The following is a 17620-nucleotide window of genomic DNA, read 5'->3' as shown; positions in this document are numbered from 1 at the left end:
ATACCAAATTCACCCACTGTTGTCTGCTGTAACAGCCTTTTGCATTACGTTTGGAACCAAATTCACCAACTACTTTGTTTATATACCATTTGCTTTTTCTTCTTCTTCAAGGTCTGAATCTTAAGACGGTGTGTTTATTGTTTCAAGACAGTTGTTTTTTCCGGCTGATCCCTGTTGGAACTGGAACCAGACAAAAGATGGTATACAGGTTGCAGACGAGAGTTTTTATTAGGAAATAACTGATTCAACTTTCGTAATGATTCAATCCAGAATTTATTGCATCGACCCCTATTTCGAGTGTTGTTCCTTTGGGACCAAGAAAAGGTTAGTGTCCATTTGCCACGTGCCTTCGGGACCAAGAATGTCTTGTTTTTATCTTTTTCACACATAATGAAGCCTTCACTATATATTTATCTTAGAGCTTTTGATTAATTTATATTTTCTGAATACATGTTTTTGATCGCACATATATAAAATTTCTGATAGATAAATTAGTCGATAGATCCATGTGATATAGTAAAATAAAATTTAAAATTTAATAATTAGATTTGTCTAATTTAATCAGCTTTCAAATAGTCATTATGATCTTACAAATACTTCCAATCGATACTAGAAAAAAAGATGGACCAATCGCAACCGACCAACCCTCTTCCTCCTTCAAACATTACTTCACTATCATCGATCTTTCATTGATCGCAACTATGACCTTAATGTTATTTTTATCAATAATATTATATTTTTTAAGAAGGATTTTGACGAAATATTTAGAGGTCGATGTCATATTCCATGTGCCTTTCGGACCAAGAATTACATCTTCTTCTTTTTTACTGTAAAGAGAATAAAGCCTTCGGCAGGATGTGAAAATGATTACCAAAATAAAACTATAAGGAGTTAAGTTAATTGCTTGATATTCAATTTAAAAAAATATTATGTTTTTGTTTCGTCTACTAAATAGATACAAAAATTCTTATAAGCTTAGAAATTCTAATATTCATACATTTATGTATATATATTTAAAACTTTTAAGTAATATAATATTTTTTCTGAAATTTAATTATATATGTATTATTTATTTAGAAATAATGTGAGTTTATGTGGACTTAATGTACATTTTAACATATGAATTTTTGTATATTTCTTTTTCTTCTACTTAATAATTTTTTTATAGAAAAATGTTCACATATAGTTATATACTTTTTTATTTTTATCTTTTAATTTTCAATCTAGTGTTTGTTATTATTTATTATTAATTATGTGAGATGTCAACCAGTCAGCTTCGTGGCTCGTGTCCTTAAATTGCTTCTTCTTCGGTCTGGTGAAATGGTGTCTGCTTCGAACCACCGCCCTTACCTGTTGACATGTCTCCCGAACCTAACTATTACGTTCCACGTAGACTCGGACAACCGTTTATTGTAGAACCTACCAACTATAAAGAAACAATAGCAAAGAATAGAACCAAACTAATAAAATTATCACAACGATGATAATGAAAAACATATATATATATATATATACTCACGCGCCGCTTGTAGCTTGCCGGTTCCATTCATCTGAGATTGAAGAAATAAGCTGCATCTTCTCTTTGAAGGCAAAATCATGAAAAAGTAGACTCCAATCATCAAGAATCGAAAACCAAGTCTTCTGTCTTTCTTTCTCTTTGGTCCTTTGCTTCTTTTACAAGACGATTCTTTTTCTTTTTTCTTTTATATATATGAATGTGTGTATATAATCTTTTATTACTGATACTTTCGCCATTAAAACCTTTTACTGTTTGTTTCCCACGAAATCCCACCTTCGCCAACCCAAAAGTGTTCCCTTTTTGTTCTTATTTAAGCTCTCTCTTTGCTTTACTGGGAAACTCGGAGTTTTTTCAATGGGTAAACAAGGAAGAAGGATGGTTTCTTATGCTCTCTTTTTGGTTGCTCTGTTTCAGTGCAAATTCTGGGCTGTTGCGATTTTAGATCCACTTGATTTTTTGGCTTTACAGTCAATTAGAAAATCTCTACATGATTTGCCCGGCTCTACTTTTTTTGCTTCATGGGATTTTACCTCCGATCCTTGTAACTTCGCCGGAGTTTACTGCGATTCCGATAGAGTTATAGCTCTTAATTTGGGTGACCCGCGCGCTGGTTCTCCAGGTTTAACGGGAAAAATAGACGCTTCCATTGGTAAACTATCTGCTCTTGCTGAGTTTTCTATTGTTCCGGGTCGGATCTATGGATCATTGCCGCAGTCAATCTCGCAATTGAAGAAGCTTCGGTTTTTAGCGATCAGCCGGAATTTTATCTCCAGGGAAATTCCGGCGAATCTCGGACAATTGAGAAGTCTTAAAACGCTTGATCTCAGCTACAATCAGCTCACCGGAGAAATACCTCGCTCCATCGGAACCTTACCAGAGCTCACCAACGTTATTCTCTGTCACAACCACCTCTCCGGTTCTGTCCCTCCATTTATCTCCCGAGTCTTAACCCGGCTGGACCTCAAACACAATGCACTCACCGGCTCGCTTGCTCCGGACTCCCTTCCTCTTTCGCTTCAGTCCCTCTCCCTCTCATGGAACCAACTGACTGGACCGGTTGACAGGCTTCTATCCCGGCTCGACCAGTTAAGCTACCTAGATTTGAGTTCGAACAAGTTCATCGGTCCCATCCCCGGCCGGCTGTTCTCATTTCCCATTACGAACCTGCAGTTGGAAAGAAACTTATTTTCCGGTTCCGTCCAACCAGCTGATCAAGTGACAATCTCGACCGTTGATCTAAGTCACAACAAGCTATCGGGTCAGATATCACCGATGTTCTCCACCGTACAGAATCTTTACCTGAACAACAATCGTTTCACCGGTAAGGTCCCGGCCAGCATTGTGGACCGGTTATTATCCGGCAACATACAAATATTATATTTGCAACAGAACTATTTGACGGGGATGGAGATTAAACCGGCGGCTGAGATTCCCGTAAGCAGTTCGCTGTGTCTACAGTATAATTGCATGGTGCCGCCCGTACAGACGCCTTGCCCGTTCAAGGCCGGGAACGAGAAGACCAGGCCTACTGCCCAGTGTAATGAATGGAAAGGGTAGATTCGTAACTTTCACGAACTTGTGAGGGGCACTTCGGGAAGAAATTTTATACAGAAGGGAAAAAATGAGATTCTTGAATTCATTTTGTTTGGTTTATATTTTATTTGATGCCTTTTTTATACTAATGTGTATTTGTTAGCGTTATTGTGTGGTTTTATATGTTCTTAATGACCAAACATAATAAAATTAATATATTATCAGATTATGCTATGAATTATGAACTACTACAATTGTCGCAAATAAAATTATAGCGTATTATGCTATGAATTATGAACTACTACAATTGTCGCAAATAAAATTATAGCATGTGAACACTTTATCATTCATTCACATATATATATATATAACGAAACTACTTACCTCAATGATTAAAAAAATTGTTGATGTTCTTAGAGATCATGAATTCGAACACCAACGACTGCAATGGTGATTGAACATTCATTGTCAAACGATTGAAAATATTTAAAACATATACTACTTTGTAATCACCTTAGCTTAATTATATATATATATATATATATTCAAAAGAACATAAATTTGAACCAATAATCAATTGGTCTAGTAGGATGAGGTACTAGATTCCATAAGCAAGGTTAGAAGTTTGAATCCTAATGCTTGTAAATGGAGCAAATTGGATTGAGAGAGTCACTCTCATAATAGACTTCTATAAAATCTGATTTGGAATAGTTAATTAATAGATTAGATATTGGTAGTTAAAAAAACATAAATTTAAACTTATTAAAATACATTATTTGATAAGTAATCATTTAAAAATAAATAAATTGTGTTGTCTTTGTATCAACAAATTTAAATCTAAATAATTAATATAACAATCAATGTACATAAATTATGTTTAGATATAGATATTGCATTAATAACACTATTTTTTAATGAATATCTGTTTCTACCAAATCAAAAGATTTGTCATTTATAACAAGATATTATTCATGACTCACATCTCATAAACTAATGAATATAAATATTTTATTTAAGCTGATACCCTTTTCAACCACCTGATAGTTTTAGTCATTAAAATTGATTTTCTTTAATATTTTTCCTATTTATGTAAACTATAAGAATATTCTAGATTGAAGACATCAATCTTTTTCTGGGAGTAGGCACACCAATTGATAGCAAAGTCAATGAAATCGTTGTGATATATGTCACATTGGTAATATTATGACAAGTATGAACATGTTTTTCAATTTTGTTCTCAAGGGTATTGATGTGAGCATTATTGGTAAGTCCCATAATGGGTTAGTGCTTCCCTACCTATAATTGGTCTTTGATTATTAGTTGAGATACGGTTAAAACATATAATCGAGTTAGATTTATTAGTTCGATTGGTTAAATCATATAAATTATATTATAAGTGTTTTTTATTAGTCTCAAATGGTTTCAAGGGTTAGGGGTGAGCATTCGATCGAGTTGAGATAAATAAAAAATCGAGTTATTCATGTTGAGGGACTAAATTGAAAAATAAAAAATTTGTTATCAAAAAGAGGAATTGAAAGCACATGGGTATTCTATGATAGTTTAGGAGCATGTGGTTCAAATTTAATAAAAAAAATGGACTTAAACTGAAGGAGAGATATAAGGAATAAGGAACTCAGAGACTAAATTACAAAACTATCAAAATTGTCAGTCAAATCTTTGTTTTTTTCTAGTAACTCGAAATTTCTAAATTCCAACTCAACTTGAACTCGAAAATCGAATCGATAATTCAAGTTGACTCGAATAACTCAAAATTAAAAAAAAACCGATTTTTTGGAAAAGTCAAGTTTTGCTCACCCCTAACAACGGTAACATCTGTTTATTTTTTTAATAATTGACAATGCAAACACACTCTCGAACACAATACCTTAATAGAGAACAATGTTCACTTTAATCACTGAGATCACTCAATGAATTTAATTAATCTATAATAAAACTCTTTGATTATGTTATTATCGTCATGAGAATATAAAAGGAATTCTGATGACAACTATGGAAAATGTAGACTTGTAAACACAAATAAATTGAGTATCCATTGCTGGATTGTTGCTTTCAAAGAGAACTTTTATTCATTTTCCCCCCTACGTGTGCAAAAAGAGTTTTAAAATGCTAAAAAAAAATGGCCACCTGGATTAAATTGAGTGACCAACAAATTTTGAATTGTGAGATTGCAAAATATGGATACTTCTGTTTTGCAGCGGTCTAATTTAAGATTAATTTATGACGGTTTTTAATTTAAAATGTTATCTTATTGAATCTAAATTTGTAAAATTTTCGGTTGTAATCGAAAAATTATATTGCGAGAGGTTTAAGGTCTACAATTGAAAAAATTATAAAAAATATAATATTTTCGGGTGTAACAAAAAATATTACGAAAAATAATATTTTTGATTTCAACATAAAATATTGTTCTGTACAACCTGGCCTTGATAAGATTTTAAATTATAATTAATTTTTGTTGAAAAGATTTTAAATTATAATTAATTTTTGTTGTTTTTAGTCTTATATTAACGAGTTGTATTTTAAAATTTCCGTAAAATAGCGGAGTATTTGCTTACTACTAACTCAACTCTGACGCACTGGAGGGACTGGTATACATATATAAAACTATTGATATTTATCGGAAAATAATAATAGATCTTAATGTTATAATAATATTAATAATAATATCCATAAATAAAACGTAATTACATGTATGATTATATTGATTCTTACTCCTCTCCGTAATTATAGACCTTCAATTCCACAAAGAGAGACTCATAATTTATAATAGTTATCCAAACACGTTACAATTATACAATTCTTTGTAATAAAATTTAATTTTATAAAGTGATTTTTAATAATTAATTGTGATTTTTTAATAATTAACATGTAGTTACATTTTTCAATTTTATAATTAATATTATTTTAAATTTTTAAACTATATGATTATATAATTGCATTTTATATTACTAAATATGATATAAAAATGAACTTATCAAGTAACTTCAATTATTAAAGGAAATGTTATTTTTCTTAGAGGTCTCATGTTCGAGTAATAACATATGTATGGTGTGGTGCATTCATTGTCAATAGATTGAGAAAATTTTAAAAAGATACTACTTTATAACCTCGTACTAAAAAAAGTATATGTATGATATGAGAATCGAGATCTAATTATATATTTAGTACCTAAATTTTCATTTTTTTTCTTTCAAAACCATACCTAATGTTTAGTTTTTTTTTTATTTTAGTATCTTACCATTAAAAACTTAACAGACGGTCTGACGTGGCATAGCCCTTGTGGACAGACAACCAATATGAACGGTGGACCATGAGAGAATGACGAGTCGACCAACATAGTTCGGTCTCAGGCCCATCAGACAATGGACTGTAGAGATCGAAGGATGAAGAAATCAAAGACTCCATTGTCGATTTGGGGATGTTGAGGTATATCCGTTGAAATGGAGGCCGTAATTGTGCTTAGGAGGTCAAAAAGGTGCGTACTGAAAAGTTTAGACTGTAACAGCCTCAATACCGAGTTAGTGGCTAAATTGTAAAACTTTAGAATTTTGTTACTAAAGAAGAATAATTGAATAGTATTGTAATTTAATATAAGGTTAAATTACAAGGAATAAGGAATAGAAGGACAAAATGGTCATTTGCAAGGAAAATAATTAATTTGGTTAGATATATATATGGAGGCCACGTGTAGGAGAGGAAGCAAATATCCAAGCTTCCAGGCTTCTCTTCTCCTCCTCTTTTATTCTATGTACGTGTGAGCCAAGGTAAGGGTAAGAACTTTTATTTAGTATTAGCTGAGATTTAAGTTTGGTTTTGATCTTTAGATCCTAATTAAGCTTAAGGAAAGCTTAATTTGCTTTAAAACAACAAGATGAAGGGGGTAGGAGGAATTAAAGATTAGAAGTTCTTGAATGAAATTTTGAAATAAAGTTCAAAATAAGAATTGGAGGTTGAATTTGACTTGTCATCGACTTAATTAAGATATATGAAGTGTTAGAATTAGATTTAGAACATGTTGGAATTTGAGTGAGATTCTTGAATTCTATGTGGAGGAATGGATTTTTAAGTTTAAGAGGTATTGAATGGATAATAATTACTTTAAGTAAGTGTATGCAAGTTAGAGACATAAAAGGAGGTGAAATAGGAAGGGTTGAAAGGATTATGAAGGGATTTTCGTGCTCAAAATAACATTTATGGGTTGTGTGCATCGATACACATTCAATGTGTACTGATGCATTCTCAGATAAATGAACATCGAATGCCATTAGTGCATCGATGCATAAGGAGTGCATCGATGCACCCCCTTAAAATACAAAAATCGAATGGGATTTGTGTACCGATGCATAGCTAGTGCATCGATGCATAGCTAGTGCATCGATGCACACGTTAAGGAATGCATCGATACACTGTAGAGTGCATCGATGCATACCTTCTTTAAAAGATGAAAATAGCTTTCTTTTTAGCCTAAGGAGTGATAGTCTAGAATATATCAATTAGTATATTGATATGTATCAATGTATTACTATGTAGATATAGAACGTAATCTTGTTCCGGAACCATCAAAGGAGTAGGATCGAGTCAAATCAAGCAAGTCTAAGGTGAGTGCATATCCTAGATAGAATTGTATTAAGATAAGACTTGCGATAAGTTTATCTCTTATAATTGAATTTATGATTTCCATATTCATGCACATGCATACCTATATATATATATGTGTGTGTGTGTGTGTGTGTGTTAATGTTATGGTGATTCCATGCATGATTCATTCATGATTTAATATTATATTATATGAATAAATATCATTGTCAAAGAATCCTTCCAGGTATGTGAAATAATGGAAATGATCATATGAAGTGACTTATGTGTTTACATGGACAGTGATGAAAGAGATGTAAAATGAGAAATGTATTTAAAATTAAGCCCATGTTATTTAATATGAGAGTTGTAGATATAATTGGCATGCCAAGACTCGAGGGATATCAGTGGTCCTTCGGGACAAATATTCAGTGCCCCTAGTGGGATTTTATTCGAACTTTGGTGACAACATTGTGCACAACCTCAGTGTACTCATGTATCTTCTATTCTCAATAATGTACATGGGCAATCCAAATATAAATTAAAGTGAAATTAGCATAAGAATATATGTTTTATATGTGCATGTCACCATCATATATGTTATAGTGTAATCGATGCTTGTACATTAAAATGTCATGATCAGATGGTAAAAATGCATGTTCATGAATGCATTGTTATATCTATATATATTTATACTATGCCTCACTAAGTCTGTGACTTAGCGTGTAAGTGATTTACACGTAGGTACCAAGAATCCAGAAGAGCAGAATTAGGGGTGGAAAGAACAACATCATTACTAGAAGACCATATTAGAAGTAACTGATAAGTGTGTTGGCATATAAGAAAAGTGTCAGTTATGAATGCTTTGATCGATTTTGATTATTTTGGTCAATTTATGTAAATAGATTACCTTTATTTTAATGAAAGTTTTAAATTTTCCTTGAATTTTGTCAAGAGTCAAAGTTTGAAAAGTTAATGTGTTACCTCAAACTCATATTCGGGTCAGATACGAGTTGGGGTATTACATTTAATGGTATCAGAGTTACGGTTTAGTCGATTCTCGGCATAAACCGAAGTCTAGAGTGTCCCATAAGGTATACATGCCAACAAAATAGTGAAAACTTCTGATCTGATATAATAGTAAGTATATTATTTTGCTGATAGAATGATATGGTTATGTTTTTATAGATGTCCGGACATGGTAGTTCTAGAAGTGAAGCAGGAGATGATAGGCCCGCTGAAAGCAGTAATTCACCTGCCCTGGCCAGGCAGAGTGAAGAACAGTCACCCTCTGGAGTACCTGTGACTGATCAAAAATGTGTTCTTCAGAACACTGGACGCGGTATTGGCGCGTTTTCAACCTTCTGTTACTTTAACTCTGAGAATGAATGTTACAAAGGAGTTGAAGGGTTTAGGAGCACCAGAGTTTAGAGGTGAAGCCGAAGAAGGTCCTGTTGCTGCAGACCTTTGGCTTAATGATGTGAAAATCATGCTTAAGGGACTTCATTGTTCCGATGTTGATAAGCTAGATTGAGTAGTATCCTTGCTGAGAGGGCAAACAAGGATTTGGTGGACCAACGTTACATTGAGAATGTCTGGTGATCAAGTAACTTGGTCCTTGTTCTTAGAGGAATTCAAGCATAAATACATCGGAGACCAGTTCATCCGATAAATGAAACAAGAGTTCATGAATCTGAAGCAATGAAATCGTACAGTTTATGAATACGAGTGTGAATTCAACAAGCTGAGTTGCTTCGCTGCTGAGCTTATTAATACAGAGAAGGATGCTTGTGAGTGGTTCGTGGAAGGTTTACTTCCAAGATTGAAGGAAATGTTAATTGTGTTGAATTTATCTTCGTTTCAAGAAGTGGTGAACCATGCTAAAGCTCTGGAAAGAGCTCAAAATGAAAGATTCAGAGATTCTCGGGCTTAGACATAAAAAAGAACAGGTGCATCGTCGAGTTCGGTACCACCAAAAAGGGGCTGAGAAGCTGGTCCTTGATCTCAACCTAGATCAGAGTTAGTGGCATCCTCCACGAGGGGATCAAATCCCATGAGGGGACGAAAAACTCAGTCAGTGGGATCTGGAGCGGGGAGATCTAACCCGAGCTAAGTCAGACAATGTCCACATTGTGGAAGGAACCGGTCGGGGATATGTAGAATGATTTTTGGAGCCTACTTTAAATGTGGGGACACTGGACATTTTTTTCAGGATTGTCCTATGATAGCTGGTGAATCGGTACAGCCAGAGAGGTCTGCCTCGGTTATTCAGAGGGGAAGAGGTATAGGTATAGGAAGAAGTCAGTCAGAGTCCTCGACTCCACAAGAGATACGCTCCACAGCTCGGGTGTATAATCTCAAGACTAGCGAGGATAGAGATGACCCGGAGATTATACCAGGTACCTTTCAACTGTATGAAAAGAATGTTTTTGTATGACCCGGAGACTAGCAACGAGGTGATAGTGATTAATCCGTTAGGGCACAGTGCTAGGGTCAATATGGTGTGTCGAGGGTGTCCCATACGGATTCAGGGAATTGAATTCCCTGCTAATCTGATGGAATTACCCTTCGATGAATTTGAAGTTATACTGAGAATGGACTGGTTATATCATTACTATGCTAATGTTGATTGTAAACTGAAAAGAGTAACGTTGAGAAGTTCAGAAGGTATAAAAGTTATTGTATTTAGTGAAGGATGGAACCCATTGGCTAATGTAATATCAGTGATGTCGGCAAAGAAGTTATTGTTGCAGGGATGTCAAGGGTTTATTACTAGTGTGCTGGATGTGAGAGCTAAAAAGAAGGGCATTGAAGAAATTCTTATAGTTAGAGAGTTTTCTGATGTTTTTCCTGTAGAGTTACCGAGTTTGCCTCCAGATAGAGAGGTGGAATTTCAGATTGAGGTAATGTCAGGAACTGCACCTATCGCCATGCATCATACAGAATGACCCCAAAAGTGTTACAATAATCAAAGATCCAATTACAAGAATTATTGGACAAAGGGTTTATCAGACCGAGTGTTTCACCATGGGGAGCTCCAGTTTTGTTCGTCAAAAAGAATGATGGATCCACGCGTCTTTGCATTTATTATAGGCAACTCAATAAAGTGACTATCATGAACAAATATCCCCTCCTTAGAATTGACGATTTATTTGATCAGTTAAAGGGAGCTTCAGTGTTTTCGAAGATTGATTTACGTTCTGGTTACCATCAATTGAAAATACAAGATAAAGATATTCCAAAAACGGCATTCAGAATGAGATATGGTCACTATGAGTTTATCGTGATGCAGTTTGGAGTTACGAATACACCAGCTGCTTTCATGGATCTCATGAACCAAATATTTCAACCTTATTTGGATTGATTCATAGTGGTATTCATTAATGATATTTTGTGTATTCAAAGTCGGAAGAAGAGCGTAGTTCGTATTTGAAGATCGTTCTATAGACTTTGAGAGAAAAGAAGCTTTATGTTAAACTCTCTAAATGTGAATTCTGGTTGAAGGAAGTGACGTTCCTTGGACATGTGATTTCTGCAGAAGAAATTCGAGTGGATACCCAAAAGATTAAATCTATTTTAGAATGGGAAGTTCTAAAGAATATGTCGGAAGTCTGGAGTTTTTTGGGGTTAGCTAGTTATTACCGAAGGTTTGTTAAAAAAAATTCGATAATAGCATCACCCCTAACTAAATTATTGAGGAATGAGATAAAATTTTTGTGGAATCTGGAGTGCCAAGAGAGTTTTGAAAGGCTAAAGAAGATTTTGACAGAAGCTCCAGTGTTAGTTCAACCCGAGTGTGGCAAGGACTTCGTAGTGTATAGTGATGCGTCTCATAATGGCTTGGGATGTGTGTTAATGCAAGAGAGTAAAGTGGGAGCGTATGCATCGAGGCAATTAAAACCGTACGAAAAGAATTATCTAACACACGATCTAGAGATAGCTGCAGTAGTGTTCGCTCTTAAGATCTGGTGTCACTACTTGTATGGTGAACGATGCTACTTGTATACGGATCATAAGAGTTTGAAATATTTGATGACTCAGAGAGATTTGAAGTTATAACAGAGGAGATGGGTAGAATTCTTAAAGGATTACGATGTAGTGATCGATTTCCATCCGGGAAAAGCAAATGTAGTAGAAGATGCCTTAAGTCGAAAGACGTTTACAGCCTTACGAGCTATGGATACCAGGCTATCATTAAGAGAAGACGGTGTCATATGTGCGGAATTAACTCTCAAGCCATCATGGCTAAATCGAATTAAAGAATTACAAGTTAGAGATGAAAAATTTTCAAAGAAACTACAGCAGATAAGGAATGAAGAGGTTACGAATTATGATATGAAATCTTATGGGAACCTATATTATCAAATGAGGCTAGTAATTCCAGATGATGATGAGTTGAAGAAAGACTTGTTAATGGAAGCTCATTGTAGTCCATTGACTATGCATCCGAGAGGAAATAAAATGTATATGGACCTCAAGAATCGATATTGGTGGCCTGGGATGAAGAAAGATATTACAGAATTTGTATCCAAGTGTGTGACGTGTCAGTAAGTCAAAGCTGAGCATCAGGTTCCGTCAGGATTATTACAACCAATATCTATTCCTTAGTGGAAATGAGAGAATGTAACAATGGATTTTGTAACGGGGTTGTATTTGACTCCGAATAAAAGAGATCGATCTGGTTGATTGTTGACAGATTGACTAAGTCAGCTCATTTTATTCCGGTACGAGTTGACTTTTCCATGGATAAGTACGCCGAGTTGTATATCAGGGAGATTATACGTCTACATGCTATACCTGTTTCTATTGTTTCAGATTGAGATCCTAGATTTACCTCACGATTTTGGAAGTCATTACATAGAGCGTTTGGAACTCGGTTGAACTTCAGTACAGCGTTCCATCCTCAGTCGGATGGACAATCTGAGCGAACTATCCAGATTCTGGAGGATATGCAAAGAGCTTGTGTTATTGAGTTCAAAGGATCCTGGGACAGGTACTTGCCACTTGCCGAGTTTGCATATAACAACAGTTACCAATCAAGTATTAAAATGGCACCTTATTAAGCTCTTTACGGAAGAAGATGTCGTACGCCTCTAGATTGGTTCGAGCTTAAAGATAAAGAAATTCTTGGTCCTGAGTTGATCCAGGAAGTGGAAAAAAAGGTCCAAGTAATTCAAAGTAATCTCAAAGCAGCAGTTGATATACAAAAATCCAACGCAGATCTAAAGAGAAAAGGAATAGAATACCAAGTGGGAGATAAGGTGTTTTTAAAAGTGTCTCCATGGAAGAAAGTTTTAAGGTTTGGACGTAAGGGAAAACTTAGTCCTATATTCATCGGACCGTATAAGATCGTAAAGAGAGTTGGACCAGTGGCATATCAACTGGCGTTGCCACTTAAAATGGAGAAAATTCACAATGTCTTTCATGTCTCAATGCTTCGGAAGTATAGATCTGATCATTCGCACATTGTGACTCCATAAGAGGTTGAAGTTCAATCAGATTTGACTTATGAAGAGGAACCGTTTAAAATCTTAGCTCATGAGATTAAATAACTAAGAAACAAGACTATTCCATTAGTTAAAGTCTTGTAGAAGAATCACAAGATAGAGGAAGCAACGTGAGAACGTCAAGAGAACATGAGGATTCAATACCCCCATCTCTTTGCATAATGAAAATTCGAAGATGAATTTTCTTAAGGGGGAGATTTGTAACAACCTCAATATCGGGTTAGTGACTAAATTGTAAAACTTCAGAATTTTATGACTAAAGCAGAATAAATTAATAGTATTGTAATTTGATAAAGGGTTAAATTGCAAGGAAGAAGGAATAGAAGGACGAAATGGTCATTTGCAAGGAAAATAATTAATTTGGTTAGATATATATGGAGGCCACGTGTAGGAGAGGATGCAAATATCCAAGCTTCCAGACTTCTCCTCTCCTCCTTTCTTCTCTGTACGTGTGAGCCAAGGTAAGGGTAAGAATTTTTATTTAGTTGTTTATTAGCTGAGATTTAAGTTTGGTTTTGATCCTTAGATGCTAATTAAGCTTAAGGAAAGCTTAATTTGCTTTAAAACAACAAGATGAAGGGGGTAGGAGGAATTAAAGATTAGGAGTTCTTGAATGAAATTTCGAAATAAAGTTCAAAATGAGAATTGGAGGTTGAATTTGACTTGTTATCGACTTATGATTATTAAGGGATTTTCGTGCTCAAAATAGCATTTCTGGGTTGTGTGCATCGATACACATTCAATGTGTACCGATGCACTCTCAAATAAATGAACATCGAATGCCATTAATTCATCGATGCATAAGGAGTGCATCGATGCACCCCCTTAAAATACAAACATTGAATGGGATTTATGTACCGATGCATAGCTAGTGCATCGATGCATACGTTAAGGAATGAATCGATACACTGTAGAGTGCATCGATGCATACCTTCATTAAAAGATGAAAATAACTTTCTTTTTAGCCTAAGGAGTGATAGTCTAGAATATATCAATTAATATATTGATATGTATCAATGTATTACTATGTAGATATAGAGCATAATCTTGTTCCGGAACCATCAAAGGAGTAGGATCGAGTCAAATCAAGCAAGGCTAAGGTGAGTGCATATCCTAGATAGAATTGTATTGAGATAAGACTTGCGATAAGTCTATCTCTTATAATTGAATTTATTATTTCCATATTCATGCACATGCATACCTATAAATATATGTGTTAATGTTATAGTGATTTCATTCATGATTTAATATTATATTATATGAATAAATGCCATTGTCAGAGAATCCTTCAAGGTATGTGAAATAATGGAAATGATCATATGAAGTGACTTATGTGTTTACATGGACAGTGATGAAAGAGATGTAAAATGATAAATGTATTTATAATTAAGCCCATGCTATTTAATATGAGAGTTGTAGGTATAATTGGCATGCCAAGAGTTGAGGGATATCAGTGGTCCGTCGGGACATATCAGCGGTCATTCGGGACAAATATTCAGTGCCCCTAGTGGGATTTTATTCGAACTGTGGTGACATCATTGTGCATAACCTCAGTGTACTCGTGTACCTTCTGTTCTCAATAATGTACATGGGCAATCCAAAGATAAATTAAAGTGAAATTAGCATAAGAATATATGTTTTATATGTGCATGTCACCATCATATATGTTATAGTGTAATCGATGCATGTAAATTAAAATGTCATGATCAGATGGTAAGAATGCATGTTCATGAATTCATTATTATATCTATATGTATTTATACTATGCCTCACTAAGTCTGTGACTTAGCGTGTAAGTGATTTACATGTAGGTACCAAGAATCCAGAAGAGCAGAATTAGGGGTGGCAAGAACAACACCATTACTAGAAGACCAGATCAGAAGTAACTGATAAAGTATGTATTTTGTTATGTATAGTGTGTTGGCATGTAAGAAAAGTATCAGTTATAAATGCTCTGATCGATTTTGGTTATTTTGGTCAATTTATGTAAATAGATTACCTTTATTTTAATTAAAGTTTTAAATTTTCCTTGAATTTTGTCAAGAGTCAAAGTTTGAAAAGTCAATGTGACACCTCAAACTCGTATTCGGGTCGGATACGGGTTGGGGGTGTTATATAGACTTTATTAGCCGACGAATGTGATGACCGACGACTATAGACGTAGTGGCTAGTGAGACTGTTCGTTAAGTTTTTAACAGCTGAGTACTAAAATAAAACAAAAATTAAATGTTTAGGTACTAAAACAAATCAAAACTGATAATTTATATATTAAACTCATAATTTATCATATAAATATTTGAACTTAACTGGGCCTAAAGGCTGGAGTCGATCATCGACCACTTCATTTGTCATGTTGCCAAGGAAGGAGCATAGAACGTACAAGGCCAACCACCCATTGTTTGTTATCTCAGACAAAAACAAACAGCTGCCATTCAAACCCATATATACATAATGCTTTCACCTTCTACCTTCCCTTTTCAATGTCTTGCCCTTTTTGGTACATTATTGACAGCAGGGATGAATCGCAGTCGTATTTCTTGAAAATATTAAATTCACATAGGATTTAACTATTTTCTGTATATTTTTTGTTGATGATTTAATTTCACACCCTCAAAAATTTTATAATTTCCCACTCCTATATTTATAATACAACTCTTTAAGTTCACACTATAAATATAAAATTCGGTGTACACAGGCTTCTGTTATCACAAAGTTCACAATCCCCTAAAATCACAAATCTATCAGCATCCTCACATGAAGGGTCACCACATTACATGAAATCGTCCTATATTAAATAGAAAAGAAAGGTCATGTGAATTAAATTACAGTCAACAGAGCATATTATACTTGGTGAATGGGATTTTAAAACATACTACATACTGCAGCTGGTAAAATAAAACCAGACAACTATCCGGCTCATAGATTTTGGTCCCAAGGATAAATCTTTAATTATAAATGGGAATGCACCAAACCCAACAACCAATGATACGTGTGTGAATTTAATTATGATTTATGAATAATTACATTAAAGTAAATTCTTAAATCTCAAACTTATGGCTGATGATATGGCATTCTAGTTGAATATCGATTACCAGAGGAAGATGATAGTGTAGTGGTTGTAGGGGACCATCCTCAAGTAAGTGGTGTGTTTATAAACTTCAACAAATTGTACTTCCTCTCAGGACCACCATTTCTTCATAATATCTCCCCACGTTCCAATCACCTAACCATAATGCAACAACCGGCATCGACTGCTGCATCTACATTCTCTTCCAATGATATTCCCCCAAAATACTCTTTTGTTAGTTTAATGGATAGGCAATCATTTTGTTTATAAGTCAAATTCAAGGCTAAAAACTATGAAGAAAGCACATTATACAGGATGATGATATGATAAAACTATTTCCTAGATGGGGCTAAATAGCTTTATTTGATTAGCTCCACATCCTTGTGACAAGCTGGAAGATACGCGTAGGATAAAACACTGACTGTTTTGTCAGAAACCTGTACAAACGCCCACATGGGAAAGGGAAGACAAAGACGAATGATATTTAACTTAGAACCAGGAGTTTGTTGGACACGACTTTACTTGAACAGGATCTGTTCTATAGGCTCGTACCTCTGTGTCCTTTAGTTCTACGGAGACAGGATTCCATGGCTGGTTGATGAACAGAGACTGTGTGATCAGAGCGTGATTATTGGTCCCACAGTCCTTGCTTATAGGGACTCCATTGGCCGCGGAGGATCGTTCTCAGCATTCCTTGTCTTGCTGGGATGGTCACGCAGTTGTCTGACAGACTTAAAACATTCTCTTTTTTATCTTTTTTTGATCGGTTAATTCCAATGCAGGGATTTCGCCTCTGGTATTGTTAAAGGCAATGAGCACAGGAATGGCTTGAAACTTGCATATACGAGTTTAGAATTTGCAATTGTGCTCTTCTTACAAACCACTCTTAGGTAGGGGTAAGTATTCAATCGAGTAAAGTAAAAAAAAAGATTAAATTAATTCGAGTTGCTGGGGTATATTTTATGACTCAAATTTAATTTACAATTTTTTATAGTCGAGTCGAATTTATAAAACTTGAGTTGAGTGGAGTCAAGTTGTTCGAGTTTCTACACAAATTTAATTGTAGGGCTGGTTTTAATTTTTCGACTTTCACTAACCATATAAGATATGTATATATTTCTTTCTATTCTTTTCACATTATAATCTTATTTAAATAATCTAAAATATATATATATATATATATATATATATATATATATATTTATAATATTATATTTCAAAGAACGTATTTTGATGGTAAAGTGTTGATGAGAATATAAAGAAGTCAAGATTGATGAGAATGAAAATTTTACAAACAATTACAGTCAAAAGACTAAATTGAGTAAAATACAAAGTTAAGGGACTAAATTTTAAAAAAAATATTACATTTTTAGTAAAAATGAGAATCGAATTTACATA

General features: G+C 34.3%; 1 protein-coding gene and 1 non-coding gene across 2 annotated transcripts; both read left to right on the top strand.

The window, feature by feature from the left end:
- The first annotated feature begins 1663 nt into the window (after positions 1-1663).
- LOC120165334 (receptor-like protein 31) lies at positions 1664-3296 on the top strand. Its single transcript, XM_039174881.1, has one exon. It carries the CDS (start codon positions 1874-1876, stop codon positions 3074-3076), a length of 1203 nt encoding a protein of 400 aa, XP_039030812.1. The 5' UTR covers positions 1664-1873; the 3' UTR covers positions 3077-3296.
- Positions 3297-16734: 13438 nt separating this feature from the next.
- Positions 16735-16955, top strand: LOC120165540. Its single transcript, XR_005519827.1, has one exon. It is a non-coding gene; the product is annotated as a small nucleolar RNA U3 (small nucleolar RNA).
- Positions 16956-17620: the final 665 nt, after the last annotated feature.

This window comes from Hibiscus syriacus, unplaced genomic scaffold, assembly GCF_006381635.1.
Source record: "Hibiscus syriacus cultivar Baekdansim isolate YM2019G1 unplaced genomic scaffold, ASM638163v2 tig00111582_pilon, whole genome shotgun sequence".
Classification (NCBI taxonomy): Eukaryota; Viridiplantae; Streptophyta; class Magnoliopsida; order Malvales; family Malvaceae; genus Hibiscus; species Hibiscus syriacus.
The sequence above is the reverse complement of the archived record's forward strand: the minus strand, read 5'-3'. Positions and strand labels throughout refer to the sequence as shown.